This window comes from Oncorhynchus gorbuscha, linkage group LG13 (genome assembly GCF_021184085.1).
Source record: "Oncorhynchus gorbuscha isolate QuinsamMale2020 ecotype Even-year linkage group LG13, OgorEven_v1.0, whole genome shotgun sequence".
Classification (NCBI taxonomy): domain Eukaryota; kingdom Metazoa; phylum Chordata; class Actinopteri; order Salmoniformes; family Salmonidae; genus Oncorhynchus; species Oncorhynchus gorbuscha.
The window spans coordinates 52,621,907-52,647,492 of record NC_060185.1 but is presented as its reverse complement, the minus strand read 5'-3'; the positions used below and the strand labels follow the sequence as shown (position 1 = coordinate 52,647,492).

Here is a 25,586-nt window from a genome sequence, read left to right as displayed (position 1 = left end):
GTTATGCAGGTGAATGAGGACCCAAAAGCAACTTGGCGAAAACAGAGTCTTTAATCCAGTAAAGTAAATCTACAATCATAAAGCATAATTCCACTCGTAATGACGAGAACAGACTGGAGACTCGATCATGAACTGCAGGTTGCCTCGGGAAGGCACTTGAACGTAGCAGACTCAGACACCTGCTCACCACGCAGCATCTGAGGGAAACACGACACGACAGGGCTATACACAGACACAGCACGGTGAACAATAGACAATGATCCGACAGGGCAGAAACGGAAAACAAGGGGAGAAATAGGGACTCTAATCAGGGAAAAAGATAGGGAACAGGTGTGGGAAGACTAAATGATTGATTAGGGGAATAGGAACAGCTGGGAGCAGGAACGGAGCGATAGAGAGAAGAGAGAGAGGGAGGAAGAGAGAAAGAGGGGAACGAACCTAAAAAGACCAGCAGGGGGAAAACGAACAGAGGGAAAAGCAAAATGACAAGACAAAATAAGACAAAACATGACAGTACCCCCCCACTCACCGAGCGCCTCCTGGCGCTCTCGAGGAGGAACACTGGCGGCAACGGAGGAAATCATAGATCACAAACGGTCCAGCACGTCCCGAGAAAGAACCCAACTCCTCTCCTCAGGACCGTAACGAAAAACGATAAAAAGGGAAACTAGGGTACTACTCTAAAAAAAAAAATGAGACACGGGTAGAGAACTGAAAGCTTTAGAGCAAACAGGACCAAACAGGCCAGGAGAGTAACAACTAGGGACAGACTGAGACACAGCAAGGGCAGGAACAAGAACAGGAGAGATGCGATGGCAGGGAACAGACTGAGACCCAGCAAGACCAGGAGCAGAAGCAGAAAAAAATTACCAGACTTCTTCTGCGCGCAGTCTGAACACGCAGCCACGAAACGGCGCGTGTCACGCTCCTGAGTAGGCCACCAAAACCGCTGGCGAATAGAAGCAAGCGTACCCCGAACGCCGGGATGGCCAGCTAACTTGGCAGAGTGAGCCCACTGAAGAACAGCCAGACGAGTAGAAACAGGAACGAAAAGAAGGTTACTAGGACAAGCGCGCGGCGACGCAGTGTGCGTGAGTGCTTGCTTAACCTGTCTCTCAATTCCCCAGACAGTCAACCCGACAACACGCCCAACAGGAAGGATCCCCTCGGGATCGGTAGAAGCCACAGAAGAACTAAAGAGACGGGATAAAGCATGAGGCTTGGTGTTCTTAGTACCCGGGCAATAAGAAATAACGAACTCGAAACGAGCGAAAAACAACGCCCAACGAGCATGACGCGCATTCAGTCGTTTGGCATAACGGATGTACTCAAGGTTCTTTTGGTCAGTCCAAACGACAAAAGGAACGGTCGCCCCCTCCAACCACTGTCGCCATTTGCCTATGGCTAAATGGATGGCGAGCAGTTTGCGGTTAGCCACATCATAGTTACGTTCCGACGGTGACAGGCGATGAGAAAAATACGCACAAGGGTGGACCCCATCGTCAGTATCGGAGCGCTGGGACAGAATGGCTCCCACGCCCACCCCCGACGCGTCAACCTCAACAATAAACTGTTTAGTGACGTCAGGTGCAACAAGGATAGAAGCGGATGCAAAACGCTTCTTGAAGAGATCAGAACAACAATCATACGACCGGTGAGGAGGAAGGGAGTTGGTTCTGGACCGACTGAAGACCGTGCGCAGACCATGATATTCCTCCGGCACTCCTGTCAAATCACCAGGTTCCTCCTGAGAAGAGGGGACAGAACAAACAGGAGAAATAGCAGACATTAAACACGTCACATGACAAGAAACGTTCCAGGAAAGGATAGAATTACTAGACCAATCAAAAGAAGGATTATGACACACTAGCCAGGGATGACCCAAAACAACAGGTGTAAAAGGTGAACAAAAAATCAAAAAGAAATGGTCTCACTATGGTTACCAGATACAGTGAGGGTTAAAGGTAGTGTTTCATATAATATACTGGGGAGAGGACTACCATCCAAGGCAAACATGACCGTGGGCTCCCTAACTGTCTGAGAGGAATGTCATGTTCCCGCGCCCAGGCTTCGTCCATAAAACAGCCCTCTGCCCCAGAGTCTATTAATGCACTGCAGGAAGCTGCCGATCCGGTCCAGCGTAGATGGACCGGTAAGGTAGTACATGTACTTGACGGAGAGGACCGTCTAGTAGCGCTTATCAGTCGCCCTCCGCTTACTGATGAGCTCTGGCCTTTAACTGGACATGAAATGACAAAATGACCAGCGGAACCGCAATAGAGACAGAGGCGGTTGGTGATTCTCCGTTCCCTCTCCTTAGTCGAGATGCGAATACCCCCAGCTGCATGGGCTCAACACCTGAGTCAGTGGGGAAAGACGGTAGTGTCGGAGAGAGGGGAGACACAGTTAACGCGAGCTCTCTTCTATGAGCTCGGTGACGAAGATCTACCCGTCGTTCAATGCCAATAGCGAGTTCAATCAAAGAATCCACGCTGGATGGAACCTCCCGAGAGAGAATCTCATCCTTAACCTTAGCGTGGAGTCCCTCCAGAAAACGAGCGAGCAACGCCTGCTCGTTCCAGTTACTGGAGGCAGCAAGAGTGCGAAACTCTATAGAGTAATCCGTTATGGATCGATTACCTTGACATAGGGAAGACAGGGACCAGGAAGCTTCTTTCCCAAAAACTGAGCGATCAAAAACCCTTATCATCTCCTCTTTAAAGTTCAGATAATTGTTAGTACACTCAGCGCTTGCCTCCCAGATAGCTGTGCCCCACTGCCGAGCCCGACCAGTAAGGAGTGATATGACGTAGGCAATCCGAGCTCTCTCTCTTGAGTATGTGTTGGGTTGGAGAGAGAACACTATATCACACTGGGTGAGAAAGGAGCGGCACTCAGTGGGCTGCCCAGAATAACATGGTGGGTTGTTAACCCTAGGTTCCGGAGGCTCGGAAGAACCGGAAGTAGCTGGTGACACGAGACGAAGACTCTGATACTGTCCTGAGAGGTCGGAGACCTGAGCGGCCAGGGTCTCAACGGCATGCCGAGCAGCAGACAATTCCTGCTCGTGTCTGCCGAGCATCGCTCCCTGGAACTCGAGAGTAGAGTAGAGAGAATCCATAGTCGCTGGGTCCATTCTTGGTCGGATCATTCTGTTATGCAGGTGAATGAGGACCCAAAAGCAACTTGGCGAAAACAGAGTCTTTAATCCAGTAAAGTAAATCTACAATCATAAAGCATAATTCCACTCGTAATGACGAGAACAGACTGGAGACTCGATCATGAACTGCAGGTTGCCTCGGGAAGGCACTTGAACGTAGCAGACTCAGACACCTGCTCACCACGCAGCATCTGAGGGAAACACGACACGACAGGGCGATACACAGACACAGCACGGTGAACAATAGACAATGATCCGACAGGGCAGAAACGGAAAACAAGGGGAGAAATAGGGACTCTAATCAGGGGGAAAGATAGGGAACAGGTGTGGGAAGACTAAATGATTGATTAGGGGAATAGGAACAGCTGGGAGCAGGAACGGAGCGATAGAGAGAAGAGAGAGAGGGAGGAAGAGAGAAAGAGGGGAACGAACCTAAAAAGACCAGCAGGGGGAAAACGAACAGAGGGAAAAGCAAAATGACAAGACAAAATAAGACAAAACATGACACGTACATGTCTTCATTAATCAAATGTAGCCCTACCCCTATCTCTTACTTAACTGTAGTAGGATTAGGAATAAACACACTCATTGGGTAATGGGGTATGTAACTTCTTTGTCCAATTTCAGTGAGTCGGATGTCGAGACCCTCTAGACTAGAGGTTAGCCCAAACCAATCAACTGAGATAGACCTGCTAAGCTGTTTTCTGGGTGTGAAATCATCAATCAGTTACACCATTAGCCAGTTGCTGTTAGACTTAATTATAGACCAGTGTCACCATTATCTCAGGATGTGTCAAGGTGTCTGGTCTCACATAATAAGGTGATTTAATGTTTAGTGTTAAATGTGACTTAATGTTAAACGGCTGCCCGTACAAGATTAGGAACGAGAATTAAACCATGACTCGGAAGGTAAATTAGCGATACTGTAAAGGATCTTCCTCAAACAGGGAACTCGTTGTAGGAAATGTTCCTAAAGTCATAATTCATTTATTTTTCCTTAAGGCCAAACTCAAGACATTTTGTTCAACAGTAGTTTTAATGAAACAGCATATTTTTTCTTTAGGGAGGATCCCGTGCCATTCAAATGGTGGTCCAAGCGAACATTATCAAATACTTGCTCTTCACCCGCCAGACCAACTCAGACTGTTGCAGACTGCAAAGGTGAGAAAATGGCTCACATTTGACCAAATCAAGTCAAATGAAACCCATTCGAACTTCACCCAACTAGAAACAGTCAAATTCATTTTCACACTATGCCTGCTCCTTGGACATGGATGGGTCGGAGGCCATAGTCTTAGCCCTGCGTCTCAATAGTCATTTTTTACCGTAGCAGGCACTTGTTCTCTTCCCTTAAAAGGAAAGGACTGATATAAGAAATATGGATGAAACTTGTCTTACACCAGTACAATGCATTTACAGTTGAAGTCGGAAGTTGACATACACCTTAGCCAAATACATTTAAACTCAGTTTCACAATTCCTGACAATTTATCCCAGTAAACAAACAAAAAAACACACAAAAAATAGCTGTTTTAGGTCAGTTAGGATCACCACTTTATTTTAAGAATGTGAAATGTCAGAATAATAGTAGAGAGAATGATTTATTACAGCTTTTATTAATTTCATCACATTCCCAGTGGGTCAGAAGTTTACATACACTCAATTAGTATTTGGTAGCAGCGCCTTTTAAATTGTTTAACTGGGTCAAATGTTTCGGTAGCCTTCCACAAGCTTCCCACAATAAGTTGGGTGAATTTTGGCCCATTCCTCCTGACAGAGCTGGTGTAACTGACTCAGGTTGTTACGCTCATTTAAAGATGAATTAGACCAAGGTGCAGCGTGGTAGGCGAACATCTTACTTTTATTAAAAATAAACACCAAAAAAAACAAGAAAAAACAAACAAAGTTCTGCAGGCTATACAGAAACTAACAAGATCAAGATCCCACAAACTAAGATGGAAAACAGGCTGCCTAAGTATGATCCCCAATCAAAGACAACGATAGACAGCTGCCTTTGATTGGGAACCATACCCGGCCAACAAAGAAATAGAACACATAGATTGCCCACCCAAGTCACACCCTGACCTAACCAAACATAGAGAATTAAAAGGATCTCTAAGGTCAGGGCGTGACACAGGTTTGTAGGCCTCCTTGCTCACACACGGGTTTTCAGTTCTGCCAACTTTGGAAGTATGCTTGGGGCCATTGTCCATTTGGAAGACCCATTTGCGACCAAGCTTTAACATCCTGACTGATGTCTTGAGATGTTGCTTCAATATATCCACATAATTTTCCTATCACATGATGCCATCTATTTTGTGAAGTGCACCAGTCCCTCCTGCAGCAAAGCACCCCCACAACATGATGCTGCCACACCCGTGCTTCACGGTTGGGATGTGGTTCTTCGGCTTGCAAGCTTCCCCCGTTTTCTTCCAAACATAACGATGGTCATTATGGCCAAACAGTTCTATTTTTGTTTCATCAGATCAGAGGACATTTCTCCAAAAAGTACGATCTTTGTCCCCATGTGTAGTTGCAAACTGTAGTCTGGCTTTTTTATGGCGGTTTTGGAGCAGTGGCTTCTTCCTTGCTGAGTGGCCTTTCAGGTTATGTCGATATAGGACTTGTTTTATTGTGGATATAGATAATGTTGTACCTGTTTCCTCCAGCATCTTCACAAGGTCCTTTGCTGTTGTTCTGGGATTGATTTGCACTTTTCGCACCAAAGTACGTTCAGCTCTAGGAGACAGAACGCGTCTCCTTCCTGAGTATTATGACGGCTGCGTGGTCCCATGATGTTTATACTTGCGTACTATTGTTTGTACAGATGAACGTGGTACCTTCAGGCATTAGGCTCCCAAGGATGAACCAGACTTGTGGAGGTCTACAATTTGTTTTCTGAGGTCTTGGCTGATTTCTTTTGATTTTCCCATGATGTCAAGCAAAGAGGCACTGAGTTTGAAGGTAGGCCTTGAAATACATCCACAGGTACACCTCCAATTGACTCAAATGATGTCAATTAGCCTATCAGAAGCTTCTAAACCCATGACATCATTTTATGGAATTTTCCACGCTGTTTAATTAAAGGCACAGTCATCTTAGTGTATGTAAACCTCTGACCCACTGGAACTGTGATACAGTGAATAAGTTAAATAATCTGTCTGTAAACAATTGTTGGTAAAATTACTTGTGTCATGCACAAAGTTGATGTCCTAACCGACTTGCCAAAACTATAGTTTGTTAACTCTTGGAACTACCCATCCCGGATCCGGGAGAATTGTCATCAACTACGCTAATTAGCATAGCGCACCGGTCAAAAAATATTACTTGAAATTATTTATATTCATGAAATCACAAGTGAAATATAGTGAAACACAGCTTAGCCTTTTGTTAATCACCCTGTCGTCTCAGATTTTGAAATTATGCTTTACAGCCAAAGCAAGACAAGTGTTTGTGTAAGTTTATCGATAGCCTAGCATAGCATTATGTCCAGCTAGCAGCAGGAAGCTTGGACACGAAAATCAGAAAAGCAATCAAATTAACCGTTTACCTTTGATGAGCTTCGGATGTTTTCACTCACAAGACTCCCAGTTAGACAGCAAATGTTCCTTTTGTTCCATAAAGATTATTTTTATACCCAAAACACCTCCGTTTGTTGGTCACGTTATGTTCAGAAATCCACTGGAAATAGCGGTCACAACAACGCAGAAAAAAAGTCCAAATTATATCCATAATATCGACAGAAACATGGCAAACGTTTTTTATAATCAATCCTCAAGGTGTTTTTCAAATATCTATTGGATAATATATCAACCGGGACAATTGGCTTTTCAGTAGGAGCGAGAGGAAAAATTACTACCTCTGTCTTTTACGCAAGAATCACTCTGAGAGCCCTCAGCTGGCCACTTACGCAATGTAGTCGTTTACGCTCATTCTTCAACATAAAAGCGTGAAACTACGTCAAAATGCTGTAGACACCTTAGGGAATACGCAGAAAAATGAATTTGGTTGATATCCCTTTCAATGGCTAATAGGGGTGCATAGGAACACAACGGTTTCAAAATAAGAGGCACTTCCTGATTGGATTTTCCTCAGGGTTTCGCCTGCAATATCAGTTCTGTTATACTCACAGACAATATTTTGACAGTTTTGGAAACTTTAGAGTGTTTCCTATCCTAAGCTGTCTATTATATGCATATTCTAGCATCTGGTCCTGAGAAATAGGCGGTTTACTTTGGGAACGTTATTTTTCCAAAAATAAAAATAGTGCCTCCTAGTTTCAAGAGGTTTTAACAAGAAATGTGTGGATTGGTTGAAAAACTAGTTTTAATGACTCCAACCTAAGTGTGTGTAAACTTCCGACTTCAACTGTAAATGTGTGAGGAGGAGTGAACGAGTGTACACTTGGGTGGAAAGGACAGACCATTAAGACAAAGGGGGGAAAAGTGAAGAGACTGTTGACTGTGCTCTCTCCCTCCGTCTCTGCTCCTGCCCAGTCTGAGTGAGGTGGGTGAGAAGGAGCAGGAGAGGGCCCTGGCCGTCGCTCTGACTGACATTCTGTGGGCAGCTGGTGAGGAAAGGAGCGCCACCATCTCCTTAGTGACATCAGACTACTGTTTCACCCCCCACCTGGACTACAAACTGGACAACTTCACTGAGAGAGTATGGCCTCCATCATAAGTTGCATGCCAGGGCATGATCCACAAAGCGTCTCAGAGTAGGAGTGCTGATGATAAGATCAGGTCCTCCCTCTTATTCATCATGATTTAAATGGCAACACTGATCCTAAATTGATTCTACTCCGAGACACTTTATGAATAGGGGTCCAGACCTGAAATAGCCTGTGGTCATCTAGGAATAAACACACTCATTGGGTAATGGGGTATGTAACTTCTTTGTCCAATTTCAGTGTGTCGGATGTCGAGACCCTCTAGACTAGATTCTAGCCCAAACCAATCAACTGAGATAGACTGCTAAGCTGTTTTCTGGCTGTGAAATCCTTTATTAATGTATCATGACAGTTCTAGTTTTCACCATCACTAAACCTTCTGCTGGACAATAGTTGACAAATGTCTCTAGTGTGTAGTGACATCCATCCTGTGTACTGAGAATTTGTTTTTCACTCTTTATTTCCAGCTACAGCTTTTTAGTTTCAACAAGAAAGAGGATGTCAAGAAATTTGTCCATGAGCACATTCAGTGTGTGAGTAAACAAGTAATTTTTAGCTAATATGTGGGTAACATTTCCTACTACTGGCTGCCCAGATTCCAGAGTTTCTGGACCAATACAAAAATGACCTGTTTTGGATGGTGTCATGTTTCTTTTTCCCCCCTCCTGCCTGCAGTTTGAAGATGAGGGGAGTCATGGAGTCATCTTGTTTCTCTACAGCTTAATCTTTTCAAGGACTATCACCAGGTATACAACCACCAGTCCAATACACCGGAGTTCCATCAATTGAAAGCAATTGATGGATTAGGAGAGACCGCAATCCACACTTTGGATTTGTTTACCTAGCCACTGTTTTTTACATTTATTTTTTCATTTAAAAAAATGTAACCTTTATTTAACTAGGCAAGTCAGTTAAGAACAAATTCTTATTTTCAATGACGGCCTAGGAACAGTGGGTTAACTGCCTTGTTCGGGGGCAGAACAACAGATTTTTACTTTGTCAGCTTGGGGATTCGATCTTGCAACATTTAGGTTACTGGTCTAACCACTAGGCTACCTGCCTCCCCACTGTTACCAACCACCAGTGCTTGACTTTGAATGAAATATGTGCTGGTACTCATTTTGGTGGCCGGTACTGTTTATATTTAGGTGCAGGAGCTCCACAATAATGTTGTGCTAATATTTTATGAGATGTGCAGGAGCTCAAGCAGTAAAACATTTGAGGTGCCGGTACTCAGTACCGGTGAGCTCCTGCCCAAGTCAAGCACTGCCAACCACTGACTATAGAATTTTCTAACCAAAACCCATTGGAATGTACCCAATATTGGCAAGTGAAACAATTCAAACCCAAAGAGTGGATTACACTCTTGGCTCTATTTTAACAAACCTAACGCGATGGTAAATCTTAGTGCTGGTGGTAGCGTTATAGGTTCGGGGGTGTATCAGATTATTATTATCTATTTTCACAACCTGAATTATGGGTGCATTAGCTGGCAGTGGCACGAAAGTGCTTGGTTTTGATGGGGGGAAAAGTTGTGGGTGTGTCGAGGCTTGACCCCTCACTGACTAATCAGAACATACTCCATGGCTAAATATGTGGTTGCTTCAAGTTGTCTTTCATGTATTTCTTTTTTCATTTAACCTTTATTTAACTAGGAAAGTATTGCGGTGGCATCGACTACAATTCGAAATAACAAAATGTAGGCCTATCCCATATTTGCTAAATATTTTGAATGTTGTTTGCAGTCCATTGTTCTAAATAATTGCATGGCTTCATGATGGAAATATGCTGTTAAACATAGCATTCCCACTCAGGGGCAAAAGTCTGAGAGGGGAAAGAGTATGTGGTGATGGCTGGGCGGGTTGAAATTGGAGAATTTTGCATTTTTCAAACACCTGAAACCACTTTTTCCTGAAATCTAGAGTCATAATTATTATGCTTAATTATATGTAAACAAAAATCTGTATATTTCTCTACATATCTAAGCATACCTCTTGAGCTGGCTGGTTTTTCTAAATATGGTTCTCCGCATCTCTGCTAATGTCTGGGCAAAAGATTGAAAGGACATTTAGTACATTTAGTAATTGCTTGCTTTTCTAAAGTGTACTAACCTTGCCAACCTTGCCAGGAAATAAAGACGTTACGCGCTTGGCGCCGACAGAGATGGTCGCCCAGCTTCAGGTCATTAGAAAACTATGCAGTTATTTAATGTATTATTTAATGTATTATTTCTTACATTGTTAGCCCAGGAAATCTCAAGTGTTATTACATACATCCAGGAAGAACTATTGGATATAAAAGCGATGACAACTTACCAACATTACGACCAGGAATACGTCTTTCCCGAAGCGGATCCTTTGTCCGGGACCTCCACCCTGGACATGCAATCTTATCCCAACGCGGTCACCGCAGGAGAGGCAGACGGAGCGGCCTACTGGTCAGACTCAGAAGGCGAGCACACCATCCACCGCTCCCGAGCATATTTCCCGCCAATGTCCAAACTCTAGATAACAAGGTGGACAACATTAGGGCACGAGTTGCCTTCCAGAGAGACATCAGAGATTGCAACATTCTCTGTTTCACAGAAACTTGGCTCACTTGTGATATGTTGTCAGTCAGTACAGCCACCCTGTTTCTTCATGCATGCAAACATCTCTCTGGTAAGAAGGAGGGCGGGGGTGTATGCCTTATGATTAACGACTCATGGTGTAATCACAACAACCTCGTTGGCCCTGAAAGAACTTCACTGGACTCTACGTAAACTGGAAACCATACATCCTGAGGCTGCATTTATTGTAGCCGGGGATTTTAACAAAGCTAACCTGAGAATGAGACTTCCTAAATTCTATCAGCATATCGAATGCGCGACACAGGCTGCTAGGATTCTGGATAATTGCTATTCTAACTTCCGCAATGCATACAAAGCCCTCCCCCGCCCTGCCTTCGGCAAATCGGACCATGACTCCATTTTGTTGCTCCCAGCCTATAGACAGAAAATAAAATAGGAAACGCTCAGGTCTGTCCAACTATAGTCTGACCAATCGATACCATGCTTCAGGATTGCTTCGATCACATGGACTGGGATATGTTCCGGACAGCCTCAGACAACAACATTGATGTATACTCTGACTCGGTGAGCGAGTTTATTAGCAAGTCCATTGGAGATGTCGTACCCACTGTGACTATTAAAACATTTTCTAACCAGAAACCGTGGATTGCTGGCAGCATGCGAGCAAAACTGAAAGCGCGAACCACCGCTCTTAATCATGGCAAGGCGACTGGAAATCTGACCTAATACAAACAATGCAGCTATTCCCTCTACAAGGCAATAAAACAAGCAAAGCATCAGTATAGAGACGAAGTAGAGTTGCAATTCAACGGCTCAAACACAGTCTACAGTCAATCACGGATTACAAAAAGAAAACCAGCCCCGTCGCGGACATCGATTAAACAACTTCTTTGATCGCTTTGAGGACAATTCAGTGCCACTGACACGGCCTGCTACCAATGCCTGTGGGCTCTCCTTCTCTGTAGCCAACATGAGTAAAACATTTAAAAGTGTTAACCCTCGCAAGGCTGCCGGCCCAGACAGCATCCCTAGCCGTGTCTTCAGATCATGCGCAGACCAGCTGGCACGTGTGTTTACGGACATATTCAATCAATCCCTATCCCAGTCTGCTGTCCACACATGCATCAAGATGGCCACCATTGTTCCTGTTGCCAAGAAAGCTAAGGTAACTGAACTAAACGACTATCGCCCCATAGCACTCACTTCTGTCATCATTAAGTGCTTTGAGATACTAGTCAAGGAGCATATCACCTCCACCTTACCTGATACTCTAGACACTTCCAATTAGCTTATCACCCCAATAGGTCCACTGACGATGCAATCGCCATCACACTGCACACTGCCCTATCCCATCTGGACAAGAGGAATACCTATGTAAGAATGGTGTTCATTGACCAGAGCTCAGCATTTAATACCATAGTACACTCCAAACTCGTCATTGAGCTCGAGACCCTAGGTCTCCATCCCGCCCTGTGCAACTGAGTCCTGGACTTTCTGACGAGCCGCCTCCAGGTGGTGAAGGTAGGAAACAACATCTCCACCCCTCTGATCCTCAACACTGGGGCCTCACAAGGGTGCGATCTCAGCCCTCTCCTGTACTCCCTGTTCACCCATGACTGCATGGCCATGCACTCTTCAAACTCAATCATCAAGTTTGTAGACGACACTACAGTGGTAGGCTTGATTACCAACAACGACGAGTCAGCCTACAGGGAGGAGATGAGGGCCCTCGGAGTGTGGTGTCAGGAAAATAACCTCTCATTCAACATCAACAAAACAAAGTAGATGATTGTGGACTTCAGGAAACAGCAGAGGGAGCACCCCCCCATCCACATCGACGGGACAGCAGTGGAGAAGGTGGAACATTTTAAGTTCCTCGACATACACATCAAGGACAAACTGAAATGGTTCACCCACACAGACAGTGTGGTGAAGAAGGAGCAACAGCAATTTGTCTTGTCACATACTCACAAACTTTTACAGATGCACAATTGAGAGCATCCTGTTGGGCTGTATCACCGCCTGGTAAGGCAACTGCACCGCCCTCAACCGCAAAACTTTCCAGAGGATAGTGCGGTCTGCACAACTCATCACCGGGGGCAAACTACCTGCCCTCCAGGACACCTACAGCACCTGATGTCACAGGAAGGCCAAAAAGATAATCAAGGATAACAACCACCTGAGCCACTGCCTGTTCACCCTGCTACCATCCAGAAGGTGAGGTCAGTACAGGTGCATCAAAGCTGCGACCGAGAGACTGAAAAACAGCTTCTATCTCAAGGCCATCAGACTGTTAAACAGCCATCACTAACATAGAGAGGCTGCTGTCAACATACAGACTCAAATCTCTGGCCACTTTAATAAATGGACTTAATAAAGGTATCACTAGTCACCTTAAATAATGCCACTTTAATAATGTTTACATATCCTACATTACCATATCATTACTCATCATATTTATATACTGTTCTCTTCCATCTACTGCATCTTGCCTATGCCGCACGGCCATCACTCACCCATATATTTATATGTACATATTCTCATTCACCCCTTTAGATTTGTGTGTATTAGGTAGTTATTGTAAATTTGTTAGATTACTTGTTAGATAGTACTGCATTGTTGGAACTAGAAGCACAAGCATTTCGCTACACTAGCATTAACATCTGCTAACCATGTGTATGTGACCAATAAAATGTTATTTGATTTAAGATAGTGTAGCTGGTCTGTCTAACTAACTTGATCGATAGCCTGAAATATCTTCTTGGAGGCTGGGAGAATGGGAACCTATCTGGGCTAACTAAAGCCAACTTCATAAAATTGCTAGGTGGCTAGTAGTATTAGAGATAAACAACACATGTAGTGTGTGTGTGTGTGTGTGTGTGTGTGTGTGTGTGTGTGTGTGTGTGTGTGTGTGTGTGTGTGTGTACACACACACACACACACACACACACACACACACACACACACACACACACACACACACACACACACACACACACACACACACACACACACACACACACACACGACCGATCAAACGTTTTAGAACACCTACTCATTCCAGGGTTTTTCTTTATTTTTACTATTTTCTAGATTGTAGAATAATAGTGAAGACGTCAAAATTATGAAATAACACATATGGAATCATGTAGTAACCCATTATTGTTTTTTTACAAATCATATATGTTATCTTTGAGATTCTTCAAAGCCTTTATGACAGCTTTGCACACTCTTGGCATTCTCTCAACCAGCTTCATGAGGTAGTTACCTGGAATGCATTTCAATTAACAGGTGTGCCTTCTTAAAAGTTAATTTGTGGAATTTATTTCCTTCTTAGTGCGTTTGAGCCAATCAGTGTCAGTGTTGTGACAAGGTAGGGGGGTATACAGAAGATAACAGACCAAGTCTATATTATGGCAAGAACAGAACAAATAAGCAAAGAGAAACGACAGTCCATCATTATTTTAGGACATGAAGGTCAGTCAATACGGAACATTTCAATAACTTTGAAAGTTTCTTCAAGTGCAGCAGCAAAAACCACCAAGTGCTATGATGAAACTGGCTCCCATGAGGACCGCCACAGGAAAGGAAGACCCAGAGTTACCTCTGCTGCAGAGGATAAGTTCATTAGAGTTACCAGCCTCAGAAATTGCAGCCCAAATAAATGCTTCACAGAGTTCAAGTAACAGACACATATCAACATCCACTGTTCAGTGGAGACTGTGTGAATCAGGCCTTCATGGTCAAATTGCTGCAAAGAAACCACTACTAAAGGACACCAATAAGAAGAAGAGTCTTGGTGGGGCAAGAAACACGAGCAATGGACATTAGACATTTTGGACATGGACATTTTTGGTTCCAGCCGCCGTGTCTTCGTGAGACGCGGTGTGGTTGAACGGTTGATCTCTGCATGTGTATTTACCACTGTAAAGCATGGAGGAGGAGGTGTTATGCTGTGGGGGTGCTTTGCTGGTGACACTGTCTATGATTTACAGTGGGGCAAAAAAGTATTTAGTCATCCACCAATTGTGCAAGTTCTCCCACTTAAAAATATGAGAGAGGCCTGTAATTTAATCATAGATACACTTCAACTATGACAGACAAAATGAGAAAAGAAAATCCAGAAAATCACATTGTGGGATTTTTAATGAATTTATTTGCAAATTATGGTGGAAAATAAGTATCTGGTCAATAACAACAGTTTATCTCAATACTTTGTTATATACCCTTTGTTGGCAATGACAGAGGTCAAATGTTTTCTGTAAGTCTTCACAAGGTTTTCACACACTGTTGCTGGTATTTTGGCCCATTCCTCCATGCAGATCTCCTCTAGAGCAGTGATGTTTTGGGGCTGTTGCTGGGCAACACAGACTTTCAACTCCCTCCAAAGATTTTCTATGGGGTTGAGATCTGGAGACTGGCTAGGCCCCTCCAGGACCTTGAAATGCTTCTTACGAAGCCACTCCTTCGTTTGATCATTGTCATGCTGAAAGACCCAGCCACCTTTCATCTTCAATTCCCTTGCTGATGGAAGGAGGTTTTCACTCAAAATCTCACGATACATGGCCCCATTCATTCTTTCCTTTACACGGATCAGTCGTCCTGGTCCCTTTGCAGAAAAACAGCCCCAAAGCATGATGTTGTTCCCAAGTGGTCATTCTCTCTTTCTCCCCTTACCCATCTGTCTATCGCCTCCTTTGAATTTCATGCTGTCACAGTTACCAGCCCTTTCAAGCTTAACATCCTTATCATTTATCGCCCTCCAGGTCCCCTCGGAGAGTTCATCAATGAGCTTGATGCCTTGATAAGCTCCTTTCCTGAGGACGGCTCACCTCTCACAGTTCTGGGCGACTTTAACCTTCCCACGTCTACCTTTGACTCATTCCTCTCTGCCTCCTTCTTTCCACTCCTCTCCTCTTTTGACCTCACCCTCTCACCTTCCCCCCCTACTCACAAGGCAGGCAATACGCTCGACCTCATCTTTACTAGATGCTGTTCTTCCACTAACCTCATTGCAACTCCCCTCCAAGTCTCCGACCACTACCTTGTATCCTTTTCCCTCTCGCTCTCATCCAACACTTCCCACACTGCCCCTACGCGGATGGTATCGCGCCGTCCCAACCTTCGCTCTCTCTCCCCCGCTACTCTCTCCTCTTCCATCCTATCATCTTTTCCCTCTGCTCAAACCTTCTCCAACCTATCTCCTGATTCTGCCTCCTCAACCCTCCTCTCCTCCCTTTCTGCATCCTTTGACTCTCTATGTCCCCTATCTTCCAGGCCGGCTCGGTCCTCCCCTCCCGCTCCGTGGCTTGACGACTCATTGCGAGCTCACAGAACAGGGCTCCGGGCAGCTGAGCGGAAATGGAGGAAAACTCGCCTCCCTGCGGACCTGGCATCCTTTCACTCCCTCCTCTCTACATTTTCCTCCTCTGTCTCTGCTGCTAAAGCCACTTTCTACCACTCTAAATTCCAAGCATCTGCCTCTAACCCTAGGAAGCTCTTTGCCACCTTCTCCTCCCTCCTGAATCCTCCTGCCCCCCTCCTCCCTCTCTGCAGATGACTTCGTCAACCATTTTGAAAAGAAGGTCGACGACATCCGATCCTCGTTTGCTAAGTCAAACGACACCGCTGGTTCTGCTCACACTGCCCTACCCTGTGCTCTGACCTCTTTCTCACCTCTCTCTCCAGATGAAGTCTCGCGTCTTGTGACGGCCGGCCGCCCAACAACCTGCCCGCTCGACCCTATCCCCTCCTCTCTTCTCCAGACCATTTCCGGAGACCTTCTCCCTTACCTCACCTCGCTCATCAACTTATCCCTGACCGCTGGCTACGTCCCTTCCGTCTTCAAGAGAGTGAGAGTTGCACCCCTTCTGAAAAAACCTACACTCGATCCCTCCGATGTCAACAACTACAGACCAGTATCCCTTCTTTATTTTCTCTCCAAAACTCTTGAACGTGCCGTCCTTGGTCAGCTCTCCCGCTATCTCTCTCAGAATGACCTTCTTGATCCAAATCAGTCAGGTTTCAAGACTAGTCATTCAATTGAGACTGCTCTTCTCTGTATCACGGAGGCGCTCCGCACCGCTAAAGCTAACTCTCTCTCCTCTGCTCTCATCCTTCTAGACCTATCGGCTGCCTTCGATACTGTGAACCATCAGATCCTCCTCTCCACCCTCTCCGAGTTGGGCATCTCCGGCGCGGCCCACGCTTGGATTGCGTCCTACCTGACAGGTCGCTCCTACCAGGTGGCGTGGCGAGAATCTGTCTCCTCACCACGCGCTCTCACCACTGGTGTCCCCCAGGGCTCTGTTCTAGGCCCTCTCCTATTCTCGCTATACACCAAGTCACTTGGCTCTGTCATAACCTCACATGGTCTCTCCTATCATTGCTATGCAGACGACACACAATTAATCTTCTCCTTTCCCCCTTCTGATGACCAGGTGGCGAATCGCATCTCTGCATGTCTGGCAGACATATCAGTGTGGATGACGGATCACCACTTCAAGCTGAACTTCGGCAAGACGGAGCTGCTCTTCCTCCCGGGGAAGGACTGCCCGTTCCATGATCTCGCCATCACGGTTGACAACTCCATTGTGTCCTCCTCCCAGAGCGCTAAGAACCTTGGCGTGATCCTGGACAACACCCTGTCGTTCTCAACTAACATCAAGGCGGTGGCCCGTTCCTGTAGGTTCATGCTCTACAACATCCGCAGAGTACGAACCTGCCTCACACAGGAAGCGGCGCAGGTCCTAATCCAGGCACTTGTCATCTCCCGTCTGGATTACTGCAACTCGCTGTTGGCTGGGCTCCCTGCCTGTGCCATTAAACCCCTACAACTCATCCAGAACGCCGCAGCCCGTCTAGTGTTCAACCTTCCCAAGTTCTCTCACGTCACCCCGCTCCTCCGCTCTCTCCACTGGCTTCCAGTTGAAGCTCGCATCCGCTACAAGACCATGGTGCTTGCCTACGGAGCTGTGAGGGGAACGGCACCTCAGTACCTCCAGGCTCTGATCAGGCCCTACACCCAAATAAGGGCACTGCGTTCATCCACCTCTGGCCTGCTCGCCTCCCTACCACTGAGGAAGTACAGTTCCCGCTCAGCCCAGTCAAAACTGTTCGCTGCTCTGGCTCCCCAATGGTGGAACAAACTCCCTCACGACGCCAGGACAGCGGAGTCAATCACCACTTTCCGGAGACACCTGAAACCCCACCTCTTTAAGGAATACCTAGGATAGGATAAAGTAATCCTTCTCACCCCCCCCCCCCCTTAAAAGATTTAGATGCACTATTGTAAAGTGGCTGTTCCACTGGATGTCATAAGGTGAATGCACCAATTTGTAAGTCGCTCTGGATAAGAGCGTCTGCTAAATTACTTAAATGTAATGTAAATGTAATGTTTCCACCCCCATGCTTCACAGTAGGTATGGTGTTCTTTGGATGCAACTCAGCATTCTTTGTCCTCCAAACACGTCAAGTTGAGTTTTTACCAAAAAGCTCTATTTTGGTTTCATCTGACCATATGACATTCTCCCAATCTTCTTCTGGATCATCCAAATGCTCTCTAGCAAACTTCAGACGGGCCTGGACATGTACTGGCTTAAGCAGGGGGACACATCTGGCACTGCAGGATTTGAGTCCTTGGCGGCGTAGTGTGTTGCTGATGGTAGGATTTGTTACTTTGGTCCCAGCTCTCTGCAGGTCATTCACTAGGTCCCCCCGTGTGGTTCTGGGATTTTTGCTCACCGTTCTTGTGATCATTTTGACCCCACGGGGTGAGATCTTGCGTGGAGCCCCAGATCGAGGGAGATTATCAGTGGTCTTGTATGTCTTCCATTTCCTAATAATTGCTCCCACAGTTGATTTCTTCAAACCAAGCTGCTTACCTATTGCAGATTCAGTCTTCCCAGCCTGGTGCAGGTCTACAATTTTGTTTCTGGTGTCCTTTGACAGCTCTTTGGTCTTGGCCATTGTGAAGTTTGGAGTGTGACTGTTTGAGGTTGTGAACAGGTGTCTTTTATACTGATACCAAGTTCAAACAGGTGCCATTAATACAGGTAACGAGTGGAGGACAGAGGAGCCTCTTAAAGAAGAAGTTACAGGTCTGTGAGAGCCAGAAATCTTGCTTGTTTGTAGGTGACCAAATACTTATTTTCCACCATAATTTGCAAATAGATTCATAAAAAATTCTACAATATGATTTTCTGGATTTTTCTTCTCTCATTTTGTCTGTCATAGTTGAAGTGTACCTATGATGAAAATTACAGGCCTCTCTAATCGTTTTAAGTGGGAGAACTTGCACAATTGGTGGCTGACTAAATACTCTTTTGCCCCACTGTATTTAGAATTCAAGTCTGTGATGGCTCTGAATTTGCCAGAACCGTCTCAGTGCTTCTCCTTCCAATAGGGCGCTTCCCCTTTAATTCCCAATTAAATAGCCAGCACCAGCTGCACAAAAAGTGGGGTTGCGATGGAGACGCTAATGAGGATGTGTTCAACTCTCACTTCTAAAGCTTCTTTACTCCGTTTGTTTTGTTATATTTAAAGTGTGCTTTGTAGCTTGTCTCAAGTTTAAACAGGATCGGATCCACTCATTGTTTCCTTTTAACTACACATCTCAGTTGTTCTCCGCTGGTTCTTCATGGCCTTTCTCCTCTGTTGGCGGATTGGGTTGTCTGATCGACCACAACTTTTTTTGCATACGGTATTTCATTTGTTTTAGTGTGATGTATACCGTGATCATTTATGCGGTCAGTTGAAGTTGAAAACTTATTGAGATTTGATACGTTTTATGCTTGTGTGGTAAAATAGTTGATATTTTGATTGTATGATTGAGACTGGGTTTTCGCCACTCTTTCATGAACGGACAAACATTGCGTGACAAAAGTCACTTGAGTTCCCTGAACTCCTTTCCCGGGCTGGACTCTTTTAGGCCCAAGGTACAGAACTTTTCTGGAGGAACCAGAGTTCATTATTTGTTATATTATTGTGTGTGTGATCATTTATGTTGCTAATACAACCCAGTTATTTCCAATGTTTTAAGGGTTTGTTAAAAGTGTATGTCCATCCTGACTTTTTTTTACATGAGTCCTTTGTATTGGTGTAGACTTGACGGACCAGACGAGACTCATTCCCTTCCAAACCAAAAGGAGAAATTAATATTTTCTCTGGTAGGCACAACCTGCCTGGCACCCCTATAAACAATAAACTCAAGTCAAAACCGTTACAAGGCACACTTAACCAGCATGGTTACCACAGCATTCTGCAGCAATATGCCAGCCCATCTGGTTTGGGCTTAGTGGGACTATAATTTGTTTTTCAACAGGACAATGACCCAACACACCTCCAGGCTGTGTAACAGCTATTTTACCAAGGAGGAGAGTGATGGACTGCTGCATCAGATGACCTGACCTCCACAATCCCCCGACCTCAACCCAAATGAGATAGTTTGGGATGAGTCGGACTGCAGAGTGAAGGAAAAGCAAGTGCTCAGCATATGTGGGAACTCCTTCAAGACTATTGGAAAAGCATTCCAGGTGAAGCTGGTTGAGAAAATGCCAAGAGTGTGCAAAGCTGTTAGCTACCCTTTGCCTTGATATTTGAAGAATCTCAAATATAAAATATATTTTGATTTGTTTAACACTTTTTGGTTAGTACATTATTCCATGTGTAGAACATGTAGTACATTATTCCACAATGTAGAAAATTGTAAAAAATAAACTCTTGAATGAGTAGGTGCTCTAAAGCTTTTGAGTGTGTGTGTGTGTGTGTGTGTATTTTAACAGGACAAACCTGCACGTGCTCCTGTGCCCATTTTAGGCATGTTGCCTCTGTTTGCACTGATTATAGGCCTTACTGTAAAATATATTATGTCTGAGCCATGGCCATGCCCAACTTCAATTAGCAAGATTAAATTCACTATTAATAAAACCTAAAAAGACAATCATTCACTAATAAAATTTACATTTACATTTACATTTACATTTAAGTCATTTAGCAGATGCTCTTATCCAAACAACTTGTTAAATAGGCTATGTCTAAATACAGTTACAGGCACCATATTGGCTCCCCGTGGGCATATGATATTAAGACAACTTAGTCTATGGTGGGTTTTACGCACATCCATACTTTTCACAGGAGGTGGAAAAATATCCAATACCTAAATATCCCTAGTTGTGCTGACTGTTAATTATTGCCACCTCAAATATTTCCAAGTTTCTTCTTAGCCTAAAGATAAAGGGGTAATGTACACACCATTATACTGCTCCCAAATAAATATACAGTATGTCTATAGCCTGCCATCGGAATTGATATGGCTAGTATGACTTTTCCACATGAAAGGTAAACAAGAAAATATAGCCTATAAGTGGATGCAGCACCACAGCCATCGGAATTCCCACGATTTGACAGTTACTGTAGGTCCGAAAGTGGAAGACGCATTTGTTTTTACAAAATGATAAATGACAAACAATTAGCAGTCTTTTTAAATAACTTGATGTTCCTGAACAGGCTTCTTATAGTGCAGTCACTGACACCTTTCATACAATGGGTGTCACACATAATGACTCCAAACTTTTCACAGAAGCTGGACAAAAATGAATGTCCAATATAAATGAAAAAGGTAAATGCAAACTGTTTTGCTGCTCGTGATATTTTTATAAAATACTGGTGAGGTACATAAGGCTACTGTATGCGCCTCCTCTGGCAAAATCAATGCCTTAACATGGCCCTCTGCTTGACCGGAATTGCGCGTCAACGGAGGCCATGAATTCTGAACACATTCTCGATGATGATTTGTGCCGTCTCCTTAGCGGAAGGAAGTTTAGCCCGAAGTCTGGCAGACAAAGCAGACCGGTAATGAACAAGCCCGACCAGGAGGAGAGTTACCCGACTAGTCTGCGCGCAGTCCGTGTCAGTTTACCACTAACACCAGCTTTTGGTCGACCTTAAATATCCCTAGTTGTGCTGACTGAAATTGGCATATTAGCGCACATTTTTAAGGTCACACCTCAAATATTTCCAAGTTTCTTCTTAAGTATAGAGTTAAGAATACTTTTTTTTTTCTTAAGGTTTTGTGAATCTGGGCCCTGATGTTACGGTTAAATTGCCGAGCCTGGTGTAAGGGTTGAAAAATGTTAGTGTGCCAGTTTTTACATGATGAAATTGCAAACTAACGTGTGTTTGACACTTGCGACTCCTTAGCGACAGCCACAATGCACCAACCATTTAATGATAGGTGCATTGTGGTTTGTGAATAATTCAGGAAATGTAAAGACAGTTAATACAGTATGTTCTATGTAAGAAAATACTTTGTGGTGTTACACACCATCCTGACAACAATATAATTGAATCATCTGGACATTTTCTATTCATCTCATTTTTGGAGAGAAAAGATTAACTCACTAACTAAATCAAGGCATCTTTTTTTGGAAGGTTGAGGGAGGATCTTGACTGTACCACCTCCCATTTGCTTCATTTGAGCCTTGGCAACTTTGTGTGTCGTCAGGTAAGTGTGAGGAGTGTTTCTTTGTGGGCCATATTCTTGCTTGTGGGCTTCATGCACAAACAGCACCTTGCTTTATCAACAGTTGCTATAGCAGCAACGCCTTACTTTACCAACAGTTGCTATAGCAGCAGGCAGCACAGCAGTTTAAAAGAGCGTGCTTTATGCCCTCCCTCAAGATAGACCTCCTGGCACAAATGTGTTATTGTGCAAAAACAGATTCCATTATATCATTATATACAGTAAATAGCTATTGCTTTGTATTGGAATATGGCTTAGCCATTACACAAGAATCATGCGTCTGCTGTGTCTCTATGTATTCACCAGGCACTGATGAATCTTCTGCTAACTGGCCGAGCCAGTCCCAATGTATTCAATGGAACTCTGCAGTGTGGTGATGACGGCAGCCCTCTGGAGAAGCCTCTACACGGGGTCCTGGCTCGCAGCGCCGTAGGCTACCTGCACTGGAGCCGCGAGCTGCTGGAACGTACAAAGCTGCCCATGGTACAGTAACAGTGCCTTCTTGTCTTTTTGTAACTGCTGCTAATCTCAGCACCCAGAACCGAATCTCGTGCGCACTCGCCAGCTAATTATTAATTTTGTCATGAGACAATAACCTGCTGCTGACCCTGCATCTACTGCATCTACAGCTCTACATTCTATCTGTTCGTCTGTCTGCCTGCCTGTCAATCTTTGATCTGTTGATCAGCATCACTCTTCCAAAGTTATCATGGTGGTCCCACAGGCACTAAACTCTCCATACTTTCTCAGCCCGTCCTTTGATCTTTCATTAGTCATTTAAGGGCTGAGGCTGAGCTACTAGAAATGACTCGATAGATCTCCTTGATCAGTATTTCTCTATCCTTGGTCCATGGCCCAGCACCGGTCCTTAGGATGTTGCTAATCGGAACCCCAGATGCTTAGTTAACACTGATTTTGTCAGTTCTACAGTGTTCATTTTGATCTGCAGTCCTCCAAAGAGGCAGGATCATAGCATGCTGGTCCCTTGTATCAAAAAAGGATGAGTTGCACTGCTCTGGGCCGATATCCATAAAGCGTCGCATAGCAGGAGTGCTGATCGAGGATCAAGTTTGCCTTTTAGACCAAGTCTCCCCAATTTTAACAAAGCTTAAGACTACATGGACATGGGGGACCTGATCCTAGATTAGCACTCCTACTCTAAAACGCTTTGTAAATATTGGGTCCAGGTGTAGATCTCATCTGTGCCCTATGGCGCCCTCTAGGTTGGAAGCATGCTGAAAACACCAAAGTTGCCCATTTGGGTGTGCAGTATCAATGGCACCTACAGCGTCCTCTTCAGTCCCAACCGCTCCCTGCTCTCTGACTGGAAGATGGAGCACCTGTTCCACATGTACTTCTACAATGGCCAGCCATCGCAACAAAGCACAGCCCTGCTGACCATTGGTAGGATGGACTACATGCACCTGTATCTCTGACTATCATTTGATATATTCACATATATTTACCCCTCAGTCTCAATATTGAGTATAATATAATGTATCATGTGCATTTTATTGCATCTTAATAATCTATAGGTCTAATTGATTACACTTTTGCTTATCAAAGCTAAATGATGGCTTGACTGTCATCTCACAAGTAACAATGGGCATAGGGCCCAGAATGATTCCCTGCTTACACTTATTCAACCCTCTCAGATCTACACAAGTGCCAAAAGGTTAGGGGCTAGGGGTTGATTTGGGATTCAGCACTCATGTCTTTACTGTTAATTAACACCTCTCTTGTTCCAGACACTCACTCCCACCACTGGGAGGTAGGGATCAAGGACACCCAGGGAGACCCAGAGAAGAGGTTTCCCTCTGTAGAGATGGCCATTAGGACCAAATGGGAGGGAGCTGCCATCGACTGGAACGGAACCATGCCTTTTTTCTGACCAGGGAGGATACTTGATGATCGTAATGTTCTGGATTCCTAATCATTTTTGTTACGCATCCGTTTGTCTGGTTTGAAGGCGCCCTTATGCTACCAACCACAAAAAGTGTGTTTGCAACTTTTACAGCTTAGGCCGGGATTCAATCCCATCATGCTTTGCGGAAATGCACCATTTAATGGCTATATTCCTGCGTTCACAGTAAACACAGCATATACAGTATGTCAGCTCAATCGGAAATGACCTTTAAATGGAGCATTATCGATAAAATGTGATCGGATCCCGGTCAAAGAAAGATAAGAGGTCAATGTAAAGAATTTCTTACTGTGTAATATTTGTCAGGCATTCTATTGTACTTTTTTTATAAGATGTTCTGTAAAATAGGCCTATACTTTAATGTTGTTGAGCCATCATAGGATAGCCACGTTATTCAAAAAACAATACCTGCAGAATTACATTTATTGACAGTTTGAGAAGCTGTTTAATTGAGTGAGTATATTTACATGTCTTTTCAATACAGCATAACTATTTCTAGTATTTGTGGCGCAGCCTACATTTGTCAGTTTTGGCTGTATTTTCTTGGTGTCATCGTTAGCCTAATATTTTGATAAGAAAACTTGGGTTCGTAGGCTTATTTGAAAATTGAAATTGAAAAAAAATAGATATATGCCTATTATAGCCCCAAACCTTTTCCAGGCATATATGAAATTTGGTTTTGCGGTCATTGTAATCTATAGGGATTTTACAGTGCCTTCGGAAAGTATTCAAACCCCTTGACCTATTCCATAATTTGTTACGTTACAGGTTTACCCTAAAATTGAGTGTTTTTTTCCTCATCTACACACAATACCCCATAATGACAAAGAAAAAAACTTTTATTTTTTTATTTTTGCAAATAAAAATAAAATAAAGAACTGAAATAAACATTTACATAGGTATTCAGACCCTTTACTCAGTACTTTGTTGAAGCACCTTTGGCAGCGATTACAGCCTTGAGGCTTCTTGGGTATGGCACTACAAGCTTGGCAAACCTGTATTCGCAGAGTTTCTCCCGTTGTTCTCTGTCTCTGTTCTCAAGCTCTGTCAGGTTGGATGGGGAGTGTTGCTGCACAGCTATTTTCAGGTCAAGTCCAGGCTCTGGCTGGGCCACTCAAGGACATGCTTCACCGTAGGGATGGTGCCAGCTTTCCTCCCATCTCCACAGAGGAACTCTAGATCTCTGTAAGAGTGACCATTGGGTTCTTGTTCACCTCCTTGAACAAGACCCTTCTCCCCAATTGTCCAGTTTGGCCGGGTGGCCATCTCTAGAAAGAGTCTTGGTGGTTCCTAACTTATTCCATTTAAGAATGGAGGCCACTGTGTTCTTGGGGACCTTCAATGCTGCATCATTTTTTGGTACCCTTCCCCAGATCTGTGCCTCTACACAATCCTGTCTCGGAGCTCTACGGACGATTCTTTCGACCTCATGGATTTTGCTGTGACATGCACTGTCAACTGTGGGACCTTTTTATAGACAGTTGTGTCTATAAAAATTGTCTAATAAATTTAATTTACCTATTTTTTTATTTACTTTTCTCTTCTATTTAACCTTTATTTAACTGTACTCCAATCAAGTTGTAGAAACATCTCAAGGACGATTAATTTCAAGTCTCATAGCAAAGAGTTTAATATTTGTAATACATTTGGTAAAATGTCTAAAAGCCTGTTTTCACTTTGTCATTATGTGGTATATTGTCTGTAGATTGATGAGGATTTTTTTTAAATCAATTTTAGAATAATG

The 25,586-nt window shown here is 44.2% G+C and overlaps 1 protein-coding gene across 1 annotated transcript in view; it reads left to right on the top strand.

The window, feature by feature from the left end:
- The window catches only part of mindy4b (MINDY family member 4B), a 33,682-nt gene extending 8,939 nt beyond the window's left edge, over window positions 1-24,743 (top strand). The window contains exons 5-12 of the mRNA XM_046296491.1: window positions 4,224-4,321; window positions 7,656-7,821; window positions 8,296-8,361; window positions 8,504-8,574; window positions 21,828-21,900; window positions 22,225-22,401; window positions 23,142-23,322; window positions 23,667-24,743. Of these exons, the coding sequence (XP_046152447.1) occupies window positions 4,224-4,321; window positions 7,656-7,821; window positions 8,296-8,361; window positions 8,504-8,574; window positions 21,828-21,900; window positions 22,225-22,401; window positions 23,142-23,322; window positions 23,667-23,809 (975 nt within the window). The 3' untranslated portion in view covers window positions 23,810-24,743. The remainder of the gene's footprint in view (window positions 1-4,223; window positions 4,322-7,655; window positions 7,822-8,295; window positions 8,362-8,503; window positions 8,575-21,827; window positions 21,901-22,224; window positions 22,402-23,141; window positions 23,323-23,666) is intronic.
- The last annotated feature ends 843 nt before the right edge of the window (window positions 24,744-25,586 follow it).